The sequence below is a fragment of the Salvelinus namaycush genome, chromosome 12 (assembly GCF_016432855.1).
Source record: "Salvelinus namaycush isolate Seneca chromosome 12, SaNama_1.0, whole genome shotgun sequence".
Lineage (NCBI taxonomy): Eukaryota > Metazoa > Chordata > Actinopteri > Salmoniformes > Salmonidae > Salvelinus > Salvelinus namaycush.
Genome location: NC_052318.1, coordinates 19562492 through 19582543, shown reverse-complemented (window position 1 = coordinate 19582543; position 20052 = coordinate 19562492). Strand labels below are relative to the sequence as shown.

Here is a 20052-nt window from a genome sequence, read left to right as displayed (position 1 = left end):
AATAAAAATAATTTAAAAAAAAGTATTTAACTGGTATGCAGAGCTAATGCAGGTACCTTACTGGCCTCTGGGACATTATATTGTAGCCTTAGGATGTCACAGACTAATCATGACCACTGCATGATCAAAGGGATCTTCACACATCCCAACTTAAGATGCACAAATATGCCATTGCCTTAATGTTTGGTGAGAAAGTTCAAGTTACTGTACACGTCTCAAGTAAGAACGGCCCTAAATCGTCAGACAATCAGCACAGATGCTAAAGGCACCACACACAGAACATAACAGAGCCCAAACACTCACCAGTTGAGAGTTATTGGCTACAAAGTTCCAGAGGACGGTGTTCTTGCCGATGCTGTAGCTGGTGCTGTACCAGGCCTGCAGCACCACCTTCTGACCTTCGATCACCTTCATGATACTCTGGGGCATCTGGATCTGGGCCAGCACACCTGGAGGACGGAGAGGGGGAGGGGAAAAACAGAGTACTTACTTAAGGAACCTGTCCGAGTGTGGTTGTGATTATCTGGCTTAATAGATTGAAAAGCCCCTGCGTTTTGTAATTGTTTCTGGCAGAATGGAAAAAACAATAAGACATGCTTTTCCCAAGCTGTGTTTGAAATGATAACCTGCTAAGCTTTTGTTTCACACACTGCAAGCATGTTTATTTTTGTAGTTTCTCAAGATACAAGTTTTGATGAGGAAAAGCTGTAGCGGTTGTGGCTTGTTGACAAGCACTTAAAACATGTCATATCAAAAAGTCTTCTCTCAGATCTATTATAGGTGGACACAGAGGCAATCAATCACATTTACAGTCCACTTTCATATCAAAACAAAAAGACTGACACTTGCCAAGTCAAAATGTTGACAAGCCACATTTAATTTGATTGTCAGTGCAAAATGTGTCACCCTTCAAGAAATCTACTTCACGAGATTCCTCATACTGTAAAAAAAGAGCTATGAAAACAAAAAATGACAATGCTTAGTAGGGAAACATGGAAACAATTTGCAAAGACAAAACTTATTTGACGCTCTCTTCCAGAGCTATTGGAACCAATAATAAGCCATCACAGGCTTGCCAACCACAGCTCATGGAGACATCCACTTTGCGCACAACCCACATCATGAAACAATTGTTCCTACCAACCAAAGATGGGAAAAAATACAAACAGACAAGCACTTGGGGAGGTTCACACACACACCCCACCGCACCCCCCCCCACACACCACCGCCGCATCTCCCCCCTACATGACCGCATTTCCCCCCCACGGCCGCATCCCCCACTAAACACACACCACCGCATCCCCACCCACACACCGCCGCATCCCCACCCACACACCACAGCATTCCCTACCCGCAAACACACACCTCCGCAACCCCACCCACCACCGCATTCCCACAACCGCATCCCCCCCCCCCACACACACACAACCGCATCCCCCCCACACACCACCTGAATATATGAATGCCGAGAGCGCACTCAGTGCACCCCCAAAAATGAAAATATCAACGAAAAATAGTATTTCTACAGGTAAATGCGTTTTCATATTGCTTTCTTTGGCAACTATGGTAATGTACAGAACCAACACTAAGTCAACGTTTACCATTAGAAATAAAACTCATTTATACTGAATAAAAATATAAAAACGCAAAGTTTTTGTTAAATTACTGTCCATATAAGGAAAGTCAATTTAAATTAATTAATTAGGCCCTAATCTATGGATGTCACCTTAAAATGGGCAGGGTCGCAGCCACTGGGGAGCCAGGCCCAGCCAATCAGACGTACTGTCAAATTCTCTAAAACGATGTTGAGGCGGCTTATGGTAGAGAAATTAACATGAATTGTTTAGCAACAGCTCTGGTGGACATCAAATCATTCCTGCTGTCAGCATGCCAATTGCACGCTCCCTCAAATCTTGAGACATCTGTGGCATTGTGTTGTGACAAAACTGCACATTTTAGAGTTGCCTTCTATTGCCCCAGCACAAGGTGCACCTGTGTAATGATCAGGCCATTTGATCAGCTTATTGCTATGCCACACCTGCCAGGTGGATGGATTATCTTGACAAAATAATAAAATGCTCATTAACAGGAACGTAAACAAATTGTGCACAAAATTGAGAAATAAATATTTTTGTTCAGTGTATAAGAAAAATTCATACTCTTATATTTTGGTTGCTAGAGACGCAACCCAGTCGTTGGTTCAGTTTAGCTTGATATTCATGAACGATATTTGTTCTTTAATGTTCCGTTGTCATGCTCAATGCCAACGTTCTTATCCCTTGCTTGTGAGCCAGCTAGCTAAAACCTGGCTTTTGTTGACAATTTCGGATCCTTTTGGAAACAAAACACGTTTTAAGGAGGATGGGATCCACCCAAATCATTTGCGTTCCTGGATCCTTTCACAGCATAAGGCTGCATTGAGACAATGATTAATCAATGACCCAAGCCCAGCTCTGTTAATCTCTACCATTGTGTCGCTGAGTCATCATAATGCTTAAGCAAATGTACATTATACCAGGGGCATTGGTAGACAAAGTAAGTAACCCAATTTATGTCCCTCTAACTGCCCTGAATGCTACAAATAATTCACTAAACCTTAAACCTCAACTAAATAATGTGGAAATTGAGCAAGTTGAGGTGACTAAACTGCTTGGAGTAACCCTTGATTGTAAACTCACGGTCAAAACATATTGATACAACAGTAGCTAAGATTTGGAGAAGTCTGTCCATAATAAAGCACTGCTCTACCTTCTTGACAGCACTATCAACAAGGCAAATCCTGCAGGCTCTAGTTTTGTCACACCTGGACTACTGTTCAGTCGTGTGGTCAGGTGCCACTATTTTATTTCACCTTTATTTAACCAGGTAGGCCAGTTGAGAACAAGTTCTGATTTACAACTGCGACTTGGCCAAGATAAAGCAAAGCAGTGCGACAAAAACAGAGTTACACATGGGATAAACAAATTTACAGTCAATAACACAATAGAAAAATCTGTATACAGTGTGAGAAAATGGAGGTAAGGCAATAAATAGGCCAATAGTGGCAAAGTAATAACAATTTACACTGGAGTGATATGTGCAGATGAGGATGTGCAAGTAGACATACTGGTGTGCAAAAGAGCAGAAAAACAAATATGGGGATGAGGTAGGTAGTTGGTTGGATGGGCCATTTACAGATGGGCTGTGTACAGCTGCAGCAATTGGTAAGAAATGTGAAAGTTCCACAGAGGAACTCAGAAAAATTGCAATTGGCTCAGAACATGGCAGCACGGCTGGTCCTTGGATGTACACAGAGAGCAAACAACATGAATGTCAATCTCTCCTGGCTCAAAGTGGAGGAGAAATTGACTTCATCACTAATTGTAAATCAAATAGAAGAGAAGCTCTATCAATGTTACTAGTTTTGAGTAATCATTTCATATTATGGTACTGCAATATCCTTGTTGTCTTTCAATAAAATTACATTTCCAATTTTAAAGAGTTGTGTGCAATCTTCATTTCTCGCAATCCAGTGTGTCACTGCATGCATGTGTGCCTGCATATGGGGCCTGCTTGTGTGCATGGGGGTTTAACTATCACATGGGAGTGTGTAAGCTTCTCAGTGCGTGTCTGTTGAGCGTCCATGTGGTATGAAATGTAATGTGTGTGTCTGTATAGGACTTCTGATCTTCCCACTCCCAAATTATTGTTCATATTCTTTTAGCCATACTCCAAATTCTTAGCCCAGGGTTATCAGAACACGAGGATACCAGTATAATTTTGATTATTCAATAGATTAAACTCCTAATCTTATTCTCAAACACAGAAGCAATCTCTCACATAACTGACATGATAAAAATGACTAAAACAAACCGGCTACATTTTTGTAAAATGCCCAATCACCAATCAGCCCAGTCCACTGCCTGTTCTGACTGAGTGGAGATTTACTCAATAACAACCACATGGCCAGAGACAGACTGCAATGTGTCCAAATGACCAGGTGGAAGCAGCAGATACCTGCCACTGAGCACCAATGAGCTTAAAACAACAATGACCATGTTTGCATGCACACCAATATCAAGTATTCTGTTTTCAAGTTGACACATACACATCAAATCCCGTTTACAATAACATGAAAACGCTTGTATCACGGTTATGAGAAACCTGGATAAGATGCCTGGGATATCTTGATCAAAGACTGGTTACTGTGGCATGTAAAAATCTTATCCCGTTTACTGTTGTTTTTACGGTCTGTGCAGATCATGGGTGTTGTGTGATTGTAGTTCATCTGATTGTCAAACATCACTTCAAAAAAAGTAGGCTACCTGCGCAGTTCGATCCACTATAATTCCATAATTTAGCCTACTATAATTAATTTACTACTGGCTACCTTCACCCTTAATTTAGACACGTTTCTGCTTATAATTTCCAACATTTGGTAGGCCATACTATACATTTCCGACATTCGGTTTATCATAACTTGTAGCCCCAGAAGACTAAAAATAAAGTCGTGCTCACCAGAATAAATGTCTCACATCAATAGAATGAATGCATTAGCAATCTAGTTAACACCGGTAAAGTTGTCTGTTTTGTTTAGGGACCGGGGAGGAAAGGCAAGAACTCCAAAACAGTGGAAAGAGATGGCAGCATCGCGACTAGCTCTTAAGAAACTTTGTTGTGTATTATTTTTTACATTATTAGCTCAGAAAATGTGTGTCATTACTTACAGCCGGGAAGAACTATTGGATATTAGAGCGACGGTAACTCACCAGAACTACCAGCATTATGACCAGGAATATGACTTCCCTGGAGCAGATCCTTTGTTCACTCCCCCAGAGCAATTTAACTTATTCCAGAGGCTGACCCAAAACGTCGCCGGCGGAGGAGAGGCACTCGAGGCGGCCTGCTGGTTCGACGTAGGAGGAACGCACACCACCCACCGCTTCAGAGTATATTACTCGCTAATGTTCAGTCTTTGGATAACAAAGTTGATGAGCTTAGAGCAAGGATTTCTTTCCAGAGACATCGGGGCCTGTAAAATACTTTGTATCATGTAAACATGAGTCGGTAAACCCAGCAGGATTCTCAGTAAATTGCGCCTTGAGGAATAAATAGCTCCCCGGGAAGCAGAAGGGCAGACAGGTGCGTTTCATGATTAACGACTCATGGTGTAATTCTAGGAACATACAGGAACTCAAGCGCTTTGTTCACCCGACCTAGAACACCTCACAATTAAATGGCAACCATATTATCTCAAGAGAATTCTCCGTCGTCGCCACGGCCGTTTACATACCAATTCAAGCCGAAACCGACGGCCCTCAAAAGAACTTCACTGGAAACCACAGATCCTGAGGCTGCATTTATTGTAGCAGGGTATTTTAACAAAGCAAATCTGAGGACTAGGCTGCCGAAGTTATCAACAGTCCTACTCACGCTACTAAGACTTACGACTATTGCTATTCAAACTTCCAGAATGCTTACAAGGCCCTCCCCCTGCTCTCCTTTAGGCAAATCTGACCACGACTCCATCTTGCTCACCCCCCCTACAGGCAGAAACTCAAACAGGAAGTGCCCGTTCTTTGTACTAATCAACGCCGGTCTGACCAATCGGAACCCACGCTTCAGGATTGTTTTGATCACGTGGACTGGGATATGTTCTAGGTAGCTTGCGAAAATAATCTAGACACATACGGTGAATGAGTTTATAAGGAAGTGTACAGGAGATGTAGTACCCACTGTGACTATTAAAAAGTACTACCCTAACCAGAAACCGTGGATAGATGGTAGCATTCGCGCGAAACTGAAAGCGAGAACCACCGCATTTAATCATGGCAAGGATACAGGTAATAGGGCAGAATATAAAACAGTATGCTTTGTGGAGTGAATAACTAATCCAACAAGCTAAACGTCAGTATAGAGTCGCAATTCAATGGCGTGAGACGTATGTGGCAGGGACTACAGACAATCAATCAGACAATCAAGGACTACAAAAGGAAAACCAGCCATGTCGCCGAGACCGACGTCTTGCTTCCGGACAGGCTAAACACATTCTTTGCACGCTTTGAGGATAACAATGCCACCAACGCGGCCCGCTACCAAGGACGGTAGGCTCTCCTCCTCTATGGCCGATGTGAGTAAAACATTTAAATCGTGCTAACCCTCGCAAGGCTGCCGGCCCAGACAGCATCCTTAGCCACGTCCTCAGAGCATGTGCAGACCAGCTTGCTGGTGTGTTTACGGGCATATTCAATCTCTCCCTATCCCAGTTTGCTGTCCCCACATGCTTCAAGATGACCACCATTGCCTTCTTGGGTACAAGAACAAAGGTAACTTAACGACTATTGCCCCGTAGACCTCACTTCTGTCATCATGAAGGGGTTTGAGACACTAGTCAAGGATCATATCACCTTACACCCTAGACACACTTCAATTTGCTTACCGCCCCAATAGACCCACAGACGATGCAATCACCATCACTCTGCACACTGCCCTATCCCATCTGGACAAGAGAAATACCTATGTAAGAATGCTGCTTATTTTCTCAAGAGGTGAAAGAAAGAAATATTTCTCCACTCCTGTCTTAAAATGTCTAAATCCTTTAGAGTATCATTTTATTGCTCTAACAGAAGAAAAAGGCATAGTGGGTTGCAGATGTGAGAAGCAAAGGTGCTCTCTGAGTGGAGTCCATGTGTTTATATTCATGATTACAGTGTGTGTGGGTGTGTTTAGTGCATGTTTGCTATACTTAGCAGTATTTAAATAGTCTAATGAATGTATTTTGCCGCCTCTTGTAAGGCTAAGAGTGAGTGTGAGAGAGAGACCCCTCCCGCTATTTGAGAGTCTGCTACGACGCCTCAGAAAGGGGGGAATAACCCAGCAAAGGGACGTACGGCAGGGGGGAACCAGAGTCTACAACAGACTACTGTCATTAAGTAGAGAAGCTCTCTTCCATTCCTTTTTAATCATCCCTCTCTCCTCTTCTAGCCACTCTCCCTCCCTCTACAAGCTGGCCTAATGCCTTTCTTGAGATTCTCACCCTTGCGGCTGTACCTTCTAGTGGCTGTGAAGGCAGGAGTCACTTAGCAGACTCATACAGGGGTAGGTGGGGGGGGGATCCTCCAGGTTCATTGTGTTTTATAGTTTTGTTCACATACATCCACTGGTTTCTGTGTTTTTATAAGAGAACAAGGTTGTATTCCGTACACACCAAACGCTAGAAAATGTGTGTCAGACTGATAAGAGGACCCGCTGCATGTGTATATCTGCACAGCGTGACTGTGTGCTGGTCCATGCTGTGTATGATACAGCAACCTGGGTAAGGCGAGCTGCTTGGCTGTGGTATGAGGAAAGGTGAGAGAGCCTGCTACTTGCTGCTGCGTAGACAGAGACTGGAGTCCAGTGTCAGAGGTCCAGCGGGCTGCATTCTCCAACTACTGTATCTCTACATTGTATGGATATGGCTATGAATATGAATAATATGGATATGAAAACAAGCGTGTCTTATTGTACAAGTTCAGGTAGTCCCTCCGTTTGTACATTTTCTAGCATTTGGTGTGTACAGAATACAACCTTGTTCTCTTCTAAAAAACACAGAAACCATTGGATGTATGAACAAAACTATAAAACACAAGATGCAACAATTGAATGATTTTACAGTTCATAATGAAATCAGTCAAGTGAAACATTTATTTAGGCCCTAATCTATGGATTTCACATGACTAGGAATACAGACATTCATCTGTTGGTCACAGATAACTTTAAAAAAAGGTAGGGGCGTGGATGAGAAAACCAGTCAGTTTCTGGTGTGTCCACCATTTCATGCAGCACAACATCTCCTTCGCATAGAGTTGATCAGGCTGTTGATTGTGGCCTGTGGAATATTGTCCCACTCCTCTTCAACGGCTGTGCGAAGTTACTGGATATTGGCGGGAACTGGAACACGCTGTCGTACACATCAATCCAGAGCATCCCAAACATGGTCAATGGGTGACATGTCTGGTGAATATGCAGGCCATGGAAGAACTGGGACATTTTCAGCTTCCATGATATGTGTACAATTCCTTGCGACATGGGGCCATGCAATATCATGCTGAAACATGAATTGATGGCGGCAGATGAATGGCACGACAATGGGACTCAGGATTTCGTCACGGTATCTCTGTGCCTTCAAATTGCCATCAATAAAATGCAATTGTGTTCATTGTCTGTAGCTCATGCCTGCCCATACCTTAACCCCGCCACCACGGGGCACTGTTCACAACGTTGACATCAGCAAACCTCTCGCCCACACTTGGTCTGCAGGACGTACTGCCAAATTCTCTATAACAATGTTGGTGGCGGTTTATGGTAGCAAAAATGAACATTAAGTTCTCTGGCAACAGCTCTGGTGGACATTCATCCAGTCAGCATGCCAATTGCAAGCTCCCTCAACTTGAGACATCTGTGGCATTGTGTTGTGTGGAAAAACTGCTTTGTCCCCAGAACATGGTGTGCCTATGTAATGATCATGCCGTTTAATCATCTTATTGATATGCCACACCTGTCAGGTGGATGGATTATCTTGGGAAAAGATAAATGCTTACTAATTGCTGGTCATCTATGAACGTTTGAACATCTTGGCCATGTACTGTTATAATCTCAACCCAGCACAGCCAGAAGAGGACTGGCCACCCCTCAGAGCCTGGTTCCTCTTTAGGTTTTTTTCTAGGTTCCTGCCTTTCTAGGGAGTTTTTCCTAGCCACCGTGCTGCTATATCTGCATTACTTGCCGTTTGGGGTTTTATGCTGGGTTTCTGTATAGCACTTCGTGACATCGGCTGATGTCAAAAGGGCTTTATAAATTGATGTAAACAAATCAATGTGTGTATAGTAAATTTCTGGGATCTTTTATTTCAGCTCATGAATCATGTGTTAAAAAATATTGTTCAGTATAGCTATGGTAAAGACAATAATAATAAATACATGTAAAATAACACCAACGACCCAGAACAGACAATCAAAGCCATATACAGGTGTTGTCAGATCCAGAAGACATGAGAACAGAATTTGCAGAGGTCCTTGAAAGCTTTTCTCAACAGCATGGTCTTGAGCTGTGCCTTAAATGGAGGACAGTCTCTGCAGCCCTAATAGTGTCTGGAAGTGCGTATCACAGCAGTGGAGCCGCACAACTGAAAGCCCCGTCACCAATATTTTTTGTATGTGCTGCAGGGCTGCTGAAGGGAGACGGACATATAGGAACAAAGGGTGCGTGTGGGGCAGGAGGATAGAATGAGGTCAGACAGGTACTTGGGCACAGAGTTGTGGATAGCTTTGTGTGAACCAGGAATTTGTAGTTGATGCGCGAGCATATGGGGAGCCAGTTTGTGGAGGGAGTTATGGGTGAGGACACGTACAGAACAGCTGGACGTATTGTAGCCTGTTTAGGGACTTGGCAGATGCGCCAAACAAAAAGATTGTTACAATAGTCCAGACGGGATAAAGACATGGATGAGTCGCTGAGCTGCAGGTCGTGATAGCATATATCTTAACCTGGCAATGTTCCGTAGATGGAAACATTTGACTTTGGTAATAGTCCTGATGTGGGCCTCAAATGAGAGCCGACTGAAATATCAGGTTGAGAACCTCACTGGAGGGGAGGCCCTTGACACCATCAGTATCTAGTCAGTAGGTAATGTGAGAGCACCTGCATTTGGAGTGACAGGTGTCGAGAGGAAGGAAAAGGGGATACCTAGTGAGTTGCACAACAATGCATTCAAACCCCTCTGAATCAGAGGTGCGGGGGGCTGCCTTAATCAACATCAGCAGCACCCGGGAAGCAGTTGTCGTTGAGGGTTAACTGCCTTGCTCATGGGCAGAACAGCAGATTATTTTGTTATTTTTTTCACCTTGCCAGCTCTGGGATTCGAACCAGCGACCTTTCGGTTACTGGCCCAATGCTCTTAGGCTTCCTGCTGCGGTTAAGAGTGTCATGATAGATAAGTTATGATACAACATATAAATGTTCAATGAGCCTAGTTCCACTTTGATACCCAACCAGAAGCCAAAATATAAGCTACAGGTAGCTTAACTCCAATGTTTGTAAACAAAGTAAAAGTAAACTAAACACTGTATAGCCTCAAAACTATACTTTGGATATCATGGATAGTCAGTCCTTGCATACATAGCACTCGCTTTGAATTTGGTTACATTTCTCCAGGCCCCTCAAATTCTTACCAAAACACAGGAGGGTGACGTTTTGTTAGCTTCAATGAACTATTACAGCTTTAAAACTTATATTAAGTAAATTTTCTCCAACAAGGACTCATTGAGAAGCTATAGCCTTCTCGATCAGAGGTGTGGGATTAATGGATAATGAATGGGAGTAGAATGGTGTCCATATTAGGACAGCCTCAGTCTAGGGGCAGGTTTGCAGCAGTGAAGATTAATAACCCCCCCCCCCCAGGGAAGCGCAGTGCGTGTCTCATGTAAGCAGGCCCAAATGACAGGAAGGGCTGTAGCTAGGTCCTGTTTACTCACTCCAGAATCCTACAAGTAGATACATCTGTAGCTAGCTCTTTGATGGAGGTGCTGGTTAATATAGCATCCCGTCATGCTAAATGCTAAAGCTAAGTGGCGGGAGGCACCCATTTAACTTCCTCACCCGCCTTATGAACAGCACAAAGTTAAGAGGAAGTCACTTTGTAGGAATGTCTCGTCCCTGTATTATGATGGATGGATGGTGGTGATGATAACTGGGGGAAGATCTTTTATGAAAGTCCCATAAGTGATTGGGTTTGATGAAGAAATGTACTTTCAAAGAACGTACGTCATCGTGGTGGTTACGATTGTCCCCAATCTAGGGGAATATCGATAATAATCAAAGCAAGATTAACAAGATTACAAGATTACAAGATTAACAGCACATACACTGAGTGTGACAGACTGGTGGAGTGATAGAATCAGACAACTATCTGATAGACATCTGTTATTTAAACTGTGTGTGAGAGATGACTGGACTTTTATGCGATAACCATGCAGAATTGAGGCGAAAGGCAATCTACTGTAGTCTGTCCAAACACACTCCTCTCGGTGACAGAGTGAAGACTTGCTCATAATCTGATTAAGGCTCTCTCGTTCCCAGCCCCGTCTTCCAGTGTAACTAAAAGAAACAGCAGACTTGAGTACTGACTCCATCTCCCAGAAACAGTTTCTCCTGCTCCCTTCTTGGCTTATCTGTACAGCCTTCCAGTCGAGAGAGACAATAAAAAAAATGTTAGTCATTAGTTTAATTGCAGGGGCGAGGACAAAGTTTGTCGGGTGTGCACATGCATGTTTACCGCATACGTGTGCTAGTGTATTTGTAAATGTGTGTTTGTGTTTAGTGGGAGTATATTTGTGTGCATGTGTAGCGTAGTGTGTATGTGTAGCGGTGATGTGCAGGGTTGATAAAGACAGAGGCTGAGCCTGGAGGAGCTCTGAGCACAGAGACGTTGAGGTTAATTGAAGCGGTAATGACAGCTTTGAGTTGGATCTGATTGGGATGGTCTTTTGGGGGGGACAGAATGAGAGACAGGGTGGGTATTACAGAGCGCTTGTCATGTGTATTGGCGGAGGGAAATCAGGTACAGACTTCCAAAGCTTAATGGTCTTCATATAGACATAGATAACAAAAAGCCTTCATATACCCAATAGGCTATATTTATATGATGACGATAAGTAAGTATGATGATGTGGAAGCAACAGCTCTGTTTCCATTCCAAAGAATGAATGTTGCCTCAAAGACCACACAATTTTACATGATCATGTCACTCAATAGTGAGAGTGAGTTTTGCTTAGTCCTGAAAGAAGATTACTCATTTGAGAGAAAAGTGTTTTGAGTAGAGTGCTGCTGATCTACTGCAAAGCTCAGAAGTCAGCATCCTCTACACAAGGCCAAAATTAAAGAACAACCCCCTCCCTCACACACTTCCTTTACATTGTGCCGATCGAGGCGCACAGGAAAAACCTGGGCCTTCTGATAGAGATCAGGATCGGGCCGTGCTCCAGAATTAGCAGTGTCTGTCAGAGTTGCACAGGTCAAGAAGGAAGTGACAGACAGGAAGCCAGCTAGTCACACACAGCTGTGGACACCTGGCTTCAAAAACAGGCATTCTGCGATACGACTTCCTCCCAAGACCTCTGGTAACTTACCTCACATTTGTGACCTGTGATGTCATATCATGATGGGCTAAATGTATCCTGCACTGAGTCGGTGTAGGAACTGGGGGAAAAGGTAGAACTGTAAAAGCATAAATATAATAATTAAATTGACAGCTCGGTACAATACTTATAGCACTAATCCATATGATCTGTAACTACTTTTTGATTGGATCGTGTAAAAATACAATCTAGATAAAAAAATCTGCGTCTTACGCAAAATGTAAAGTAACGGAACACAATACATACTTTAGTGTCTAACACTACAGTGCATAATCCATTCATAACGCCACACAAGATAGACAACCTCAACTCTTCGAAACCCATGTGCTTCATCTTGAAACAAGCAATCATGTCTCAGTCCATGGTGATGAAAAAAAATGACATGGTGTTGTTCGGCAATGATTGGAACGTTACCCGGCCTCCACAACGCCACCTGATCTCTTCAGGGATCCGATCAGACAGACTGATGGGAAGATCAATCTGCACAATACTGAAAGGTGGCAGGTGACAATCCTCTCAGGACACATTGGATTATAGCCATGATGAAGCCTGAGCTGTGACATTTCAACACACCGGCTTCAATATCTGATTCTAGTATGCTGTGTGAGAGCAAGTGGGTGTGTGAGTTAGAGATACTGTGTATGTTTCTGTGAGTGTGCACGTGTGTCTGATAACTTTTCTACTCTAATCAAACTCTGGCTGGGATCATCTGGCAGATGTCATCAGGGCTGTCATGGTTCTCCATTGTAGTTCGGTGTCGGGTATGGGTGGTCAGCGTCAAAGTGGTCACTAGGGAAGCTGATTGTGTCTTGACAGTAATGGAGGCTTTATGGGGGACAGGAGTGGGGTTAAGGTGGAGGGGGAAAAGGTTACATTAGGTAGAGATGCAGTAGAATGGAGTTTGAGGGAGGGAAAAAAAAGTATAAATGATCACTGCTGATTATCAAACAGTGTGGTTACCAAAAGCCTATCCATTTTCAATGCTGTTCCACCAACCTCAGCCAAAATCTCTGGTTAGGAGTTTCTAGTGAGAGTTCAGTAGTGGATAGAGGCTCAGTGGAGAGCAAACAGTCTTTAGAGCGAAGGGACTATCTTGATAAAAATGGCCAGCAGCAGAAAGTTGAGTCTGATGGAGTGAAAGGTTGGCGAAAGGCTAGGCTTTGGGGCGGCAGGAGGCCTAGTGGTTAGAGCGTTGGGCCAGTAACCGAAAGGTTGCTGGATTGAATCCCCGAGCTGACAAGGTAAAAATAAAAAAAAAGTTCTCCGGTAGGCCATCATTGTAAATAAGAATTTGTTCTTAACCGACTTGCCTAGTTAAATAAATAATGTTTTGGGCAGGGAGGACCACTGAGACAGACCTCAGAGGGGGGACTCCTGTGGCTGCCAGAACAGAGTTAAAAGCAGGGTGGAACATGTGAGGACAGCCCCACTGGCGTGACATCAGCATAATCACCTTACCAAGGTGGCTAATACCTAAGGGAACACCAGACCCCAAAACACCATATGTTGTCTATGGTCTTGTCATGTCCATGTAGCCAAGTGCTTATTACTCCTAGCGCCCATCCCATAGCGCTCCTAGGAAGACAAGACACTACAGAACTAGGCTAACGAGGCTAGCACTCCATGCGCCAAACTATTTCAGGCTGATTATGGTATACTACACGTGCTATACTCTTGACAGCAGCTGCGTCAGACCTTGATTCAATCTTACAGAAACAATAATTATTATGTGTTAAAAATTTAAGAGGCTGACTTACACACCCTTGAGAAGGCGGGAGAGGAGGGATTCAATATCAAAGATAAGGCAGAGTGAGGCATTAATCTTGTTTTGACGTGGCCACTGATAACGGCTCACTCGAATGGCAGCGACTACACAGGCCTGGTGTAGCAATACTAATTGGGGCTGTTCAACATGCTAATAACACCACATAGAAGCAATCTGTGATGTCACTGTGTAAACTTTTTTTCACCCCCTCTCGAACAAAAGAAGAAACATCCTGGTTGGCCAAGATTAGAAAGTCAATGCCACTGGAACAAGTTCTCATATCCCTTACAAAAAAGTAATTGCAGAATAACTGCAGTTATATTGCAAAATTACTGCAGTAAAAAAAATACTTATTTTGGATGCAGAATTTGCAGCATACTGCAATATTTTTTTCGTAAGGGAGGAATTAGAAGGAAAGCCTCAAAATTGAGAAGCTAAATATAGACAGGTTATGGTGTTACGAGCGACTAAAATCTGCAACTGAGACAAGAGGCGAATCATTGGGGCTGGATTACATTACTTTCTCTGGAGGACTTTTTCCCCCATACCCTGTCAGATCGGTTTAGTGACGCTTTCTGTAAATATACTGGCCTGGATTTATAGCGGGATACGTGCTCTTAACCCGACACACACACACACACAGGAATGACTGCTCTTATAAAAACTAACAATTATTTTATTTAACCAGGTAGGCTAGTTGAGAACAAGTTCTCATTTGCAACTGCGACCTGTCCAAGATAAAGCAAAGCAGTTCGACACATACAGAGTTACACATGGAATAAACAAACATACAATAATACAGTAGAAAAAGTCTATATGTGTAAATGAGGTGGGAAAAGGGAGGTAAGGCAATAAATAGTCTATGGTGGTGAAATAATTACAATTAAACACTGGAATGATAGAATGTGCAGAAGATGAATGTGCAAGTAGAGATACTGGGGTGCAAAGGAGCAAGATAAATACAGTATGTGATTAGGTAGTTGGATGGGCTATTTACAGATGGGCTATGTACAGGTGCAGTGATCTGTGAGCTGCTCTGACAGCTGGTGCTTAAAGCTAGTGAGGGAGATATGAGTCTCCAGCTTTAGTGATTTTTGCAGTTCGTTCCAGTCATTGGCAGCAGAGAACTAGAAGGAGAGGCGGCCAAAGGAAGAATTGGCTTTGGGGGTGACCAGTGAGATATACCTGCTGGAGTGCGTGCTACAGGTGGGTGCTGCTACAATAACTGGCAGGGGAATTGGAAATGGCGAGTTTACAGTTCTAATGTGTTTACCAAGCCTATCGGAGGGAACACTTGAGTAATGATACCATATTTGGAACAGTCATTGATAAGGTATGGTCTCTTCCTGTCATGAAGACATGGTGTCTTAAGTTAAGGGCCTAATTAAAAGAGGTCATAAGAAACAAACAGAAGCCTGGAGGCTGCTAGTCCCATTGCATGTCTTCAGAGAGAGAACTGACTTCCTGGAAACTCTGGTCATCTTTCCTGCCTCTGAAGGTAATCGTCCACAAACTGGAAACTTCACACCCTCTGCGACTGCTGCCCCTGAGGTTGGCTGAGTGGAAAATGTTCCCCTTTCGGTGTCACCACTGGTTTATGGTGGCCCGTTCCATGTGAGAAGCCCACAGTCAATAGGCAACCATGTGTTTGTCCATCTGACTGAGAAATACATGCTTGAAAAGTAGGCCTGTTCCTATGTCTTCGCCTGGATTCAAATAGCCACTTTTTGGCGGAATCTTTGGATTGCGAGGAATTCTTTATGGAAAAATATTCAGTCGCTCAATGTCTCCAGTTTTTGGCTGACCAACAATGACAACGTGGCCAAAGATAGAAATCTGAGGTCCATGGAGTAAATAAGCAAAGAGTATGAGGAGCAAATGCATGAGTCTTCCTTACTCAGGGTCAGTTGAGTTGGACATTGTTGCATATTTTGATGGAATGTCTTAGAGGCTGGTTGATAGGAGTCATAGTAACCTGTGAAAGGTATGGATCAATTTAGAAATGCTCAATGTTTACTCTACAATCGCTTTTCTAAGCAAGTACCACTTTCCTTTGTCATGACCTCATATCAGCACTGTTCTAGCAAATATTTTGAACACGTTCCACAACGAGTAGTAAAACAAAGACTTCAAACCTGACATATTTTTACAAATCCTCAGTCGACAAGAAGGTGTGCCGATTGTTACAGAGCCTTTAAAAACAAACACGCTCCGGACATCACATTTCCACTTGGGACTCACATCTGCCTGTGAGGTTTTTGGCATGGCAAGCATTTATTTCCTTGCAGAAAAAAGTAATTTGCGCAGTAATGTAGCTCTGACCTTGAGAGAGCCGCTTTACTGGGCTGAAATGCGTAGTTGTCTGTTCACCGCCAAGCCCACCAGTAGCATTTGCTTAACCCTACTTAGGACTCTTAACAGGGCTTAGCTTTCATACACAACTCCCCTGAACATTCAGAAAAAGATAAGCAAATTTGTTGAATTTTGGTCAGCACAGCTGGAGTGGCCTTTCGATGTCTGTGGGGGATATGGGTCAAGTTTTTGCATATGAAGCGTTTGAGGCACGTCATGTAATACACAGACATTTTAGCCCATTGTTATGTTGATTGTTCAAATGTTGCGTTTTTAGACAAGGTTATAAAGGGGGGGGGGGGGGGGGGTGAAATCTGCTCGGTACGTGCAGCTTATTACAGATATACCACAAGGGAACTATGCTTGTGCCGAGTTGCTAGGAGACCTCGGTATGGCTATGGGAGATATGACTGGTCATTGCCATGTTCATATGCCTAGTCGGTCGGTTCTCACGTCAGCCACCAGACGCTGGTGGGCAAAATGAGGTGCTACAATTGTTCACTATTCTATTGTACACTATAAGAGTGGGGTGCATTTGTATCTTTCACCATTCAAAGCTCTGACTATAGTCCTATAGGACCCTTGAACCACATGCACATCTGTTTGACTAAATATACAATGACAGACTGATGCTTGCGAAATAAGCTGGATTGAGCAGGGTTGATTATTACACAGTTTGAGTAGCCTGTCGGCACCAGCAGGAGTGTGAGTATGTGTTGACTCAATACGGTCCCGAGCTGCTGTGAGAAGCCACTTTCCACTGAGGGGTCAGTGGTACAGCAGGACGTGACATAGCTAAGCATCAGGGGGAAAGAACTTGCTCAATGTGATGCTATGGAGCAAATACCACAATATGGAAATGCAGACGTCATGTAACAACAATGACAAAATCCTCCACAAAGATTGTGTGATATGAGCCAAAGAACAATCTCCATTACGTCAAAACCAGACATGTCTATACAGGCTATTCAACACATCAGTGGATGATGCACTTGATTGTCAAGTCAAGCGTGTAGTAATATGAATATGTAAGACTGTGAGCGACAGACAATGGAGAAGTCAGAGGAGTGAAACGAGACATTGGCGAAAGATGGCTCTCAGCCAACTGGGACTCACATAAGGAGGTCATATTTGTGCAAACAGGCACCACCCACAAGAACCCACAGACATACAGTGCCTTCAGGAAGTATTCATACCCCTTAACTTACTCCATATTTTGTTGTGAGCTTCCCAGATACGGTTTGACAGTTTGTGCAGACATTCTTCAGTTGTGCAAACCCACAGTCTCAGCTGTCCGGGTGGCTGTCTCAGACGATCCTGCAGGTGAAGAAGTTGGATGTGGACCTCCTGGATTGGTTACACATGTGAGACCGGTTGGATGTACTGTCAAAATCTCCAAAACGACATTGGAGGCAGCTTATGGTAGAGAAATTAACATTCAATAATTTGGCAACAGCTCTGGTGGACTTCAAATCATTCATGCAGTCAGCATGCCAATTGCACACTCCCTCAAAACTTGACATCTGTGGCATTGTGTTGTGTGACAAAACTGCACATTTTAGAGAGGCCTACTGTCCCCAGCACAAGGTGTACCTGTGTAATGATCATGCTGTTTAATCAACGTCTTAATATGCCACACGTCAGGTGGATGAATTATCTTGACAAAAGGAGTAAATTGCTCAATAACAGGGATGTTTATTTAACTAGGCAAGTCAGTTAAGAACAAATTCTTATTTACAATGACGGCCTACCGGGGAACACTGTCTTGTTCAGGGGTAGAATGACAGATTTTTACCTTGTCAGCTTGGGGATTCGATCCAGCAACCTTCCGGTTACTGGCTCAATGCTCTAACCACTAGGCTACCTGCCCCTTGGAGGGAACAGATGTGCAAAAAAAAGCTTTGTGCAAATGGAGATTTTCTGGGATCTTATTTTAGCTCATGAAACCAACACTTTACATGGTGTTTATATTTTTGTTCAGTATAATATGTAAAAAAAAAAAAAAAAAAAAATCCACTGACATTATGGGGTAAGCTAGTGTAAGCTAGCGACACCAAATCTCAATTCAATCAGTTTTAAATGATTTCACCCAGAGAGATGGGGGGGGGGGGGGGGGGGGCACAGTGGACGATTTTGCTTTGGTGAAAGATGACTAGACGCACCGAGCGAGATAAGGGGTGTGTGGGCACAGGGGTTGGTGACAGTTCCACCCTCCGCCTCCTTCCTCCTTGCACCCAGTCCTGTCCCACACTTGGAGATTGGGAGTGCTGGGCCCATGCTAAGCCTGCTCGTCACGCACTAATCCTATCAGCTTTCAAAACCATCTCTGAAGGTAAGGCCCCCAAAGACAGGCCAGAGGGAAAATATGACTTAGTGATGACTCCCATGAAAAAAATTAAATGTCTAACAAAAAAAATAATCTATACATGCATGCAGACATGAACACACATGGCTATAAATACATCATATGACTGACAGCCAACACGCCCAGAGAAAGAATTCACAAGAAGCTAGCAATATTAACACCTGCCAGTTAAGACTTAGTGGTTGGCACAGAATATGTTTTGGCTGAAGGTCTGAGGTGTTTTTGAATTGATAAAAGGAATTACATAATGTAGCCAAACAGTTAATGTTCGTTGTGCACCATTTCAGTATAACCAGGTAGGCATACATGAAGCCCACAACTACATCAAAGTCATGTCAAACATGATATCTCCTTATAAAGTAAGTCTGGGAGACAGAGCTATTCCAGAGCATTCTCTCTCTGGGTTCACTTACTGGATCTCTCTGAAATGCTTAATTGAAAAGAGATTCCTGAAGGCTCGATAGTCTAATGGGGAGCCAGATAGAAGGGGAACAGTGCTCTACTCCTATCCAGGTAAGAGTCCAGGCCCAGCTCCTGAGAGCCTGTGTGTGTGCCCCAAATGGCACCCTATTCCATATATAGTGCACTACTTTTGACCCTATGGGTCCTGGTCAACCGTAGTGCACTAATAGGAAACAAGGTGCCATTTGTGCCAGAATGTGTGACCGTGATGAATGACGATCATTGGCAGTGTCTCTGGCATCAACCAGTGCCCTTCCCACAAGACAATAGACATTGAAAGTAGGACTTGAGTTACCCCTTGCCTCACCCCACTCATCCAATTCCCCCCCAGTCACCCGATGAAAATGGATTTAACTAATGGTTTGACAGTTTGTGCAAAAATTGTTTCAGGGAAGCGCATCTATATGCTTGTCGTCCTCACCAGGGTCTGGACCGGACTGCATTTTGGAGTTGTAACCAACTTCAGTGGACATATGCTCACCTTCAAATGACACCTGGCACGCTGGAGAAGTGTGCTCTTCATGGATGAATCCCGGTTTCAACTGTACCGTGCAAAGGGCAGACAGTGAGTATGACGTTGTATGGGCGAGCAGTATTCTGATGTCAACGTTGTGAACAGAGTGCCCTATGATGGTGGGGTTATGGTACAGGCAGGCATAAGCTACGGACAACGAACAATTGCTTTTTATTGATGGCAATTTGAAGGCACACAGATACTGTGATGAGATCCTGAGGCCCCATTGTGGTGCCATTCATCCGCCGCCATCAATTCATGTTTCAGCATGATAATGCAAGGCCCCATGTCGCAAGGATCTGTACACAATTCCTGGAAGCTGAAAATGTTCCAGTCCTTCCATTGTCCTTGGCCTGCATACTCAGACATGTTGCCCATTCAACATGTTTGGGATGTTCTGGATCGACTTGTACGACAGCGTATTCCAGTTCCCGCCAAT

The 20052-nt window shown here is 43.6% G+C and overlaps 1 protein-coding gene across 1 annotated transcript in view; it reads right to left on the bottom strand.

Annotated features, from left to right (window-relative positions):
* Window positions 1-20052, bottom strand: part of LOC120056488 (endothelial cell-selective adhesion molecule-like) — a 75642-nt gene that overhangs the window by 13174 nt on the left and 42416 nt on the right. Inside the window, exon 2 of the mRNA XM_039004662.1 lies at window positions 304-449. Coding sequence (XP_038860590.1) covers window positions 304-449 — 146 coding nt within the window. The remainder of the gene's footprint in view (window positions 1-303; window positions 450-20052) is intronic.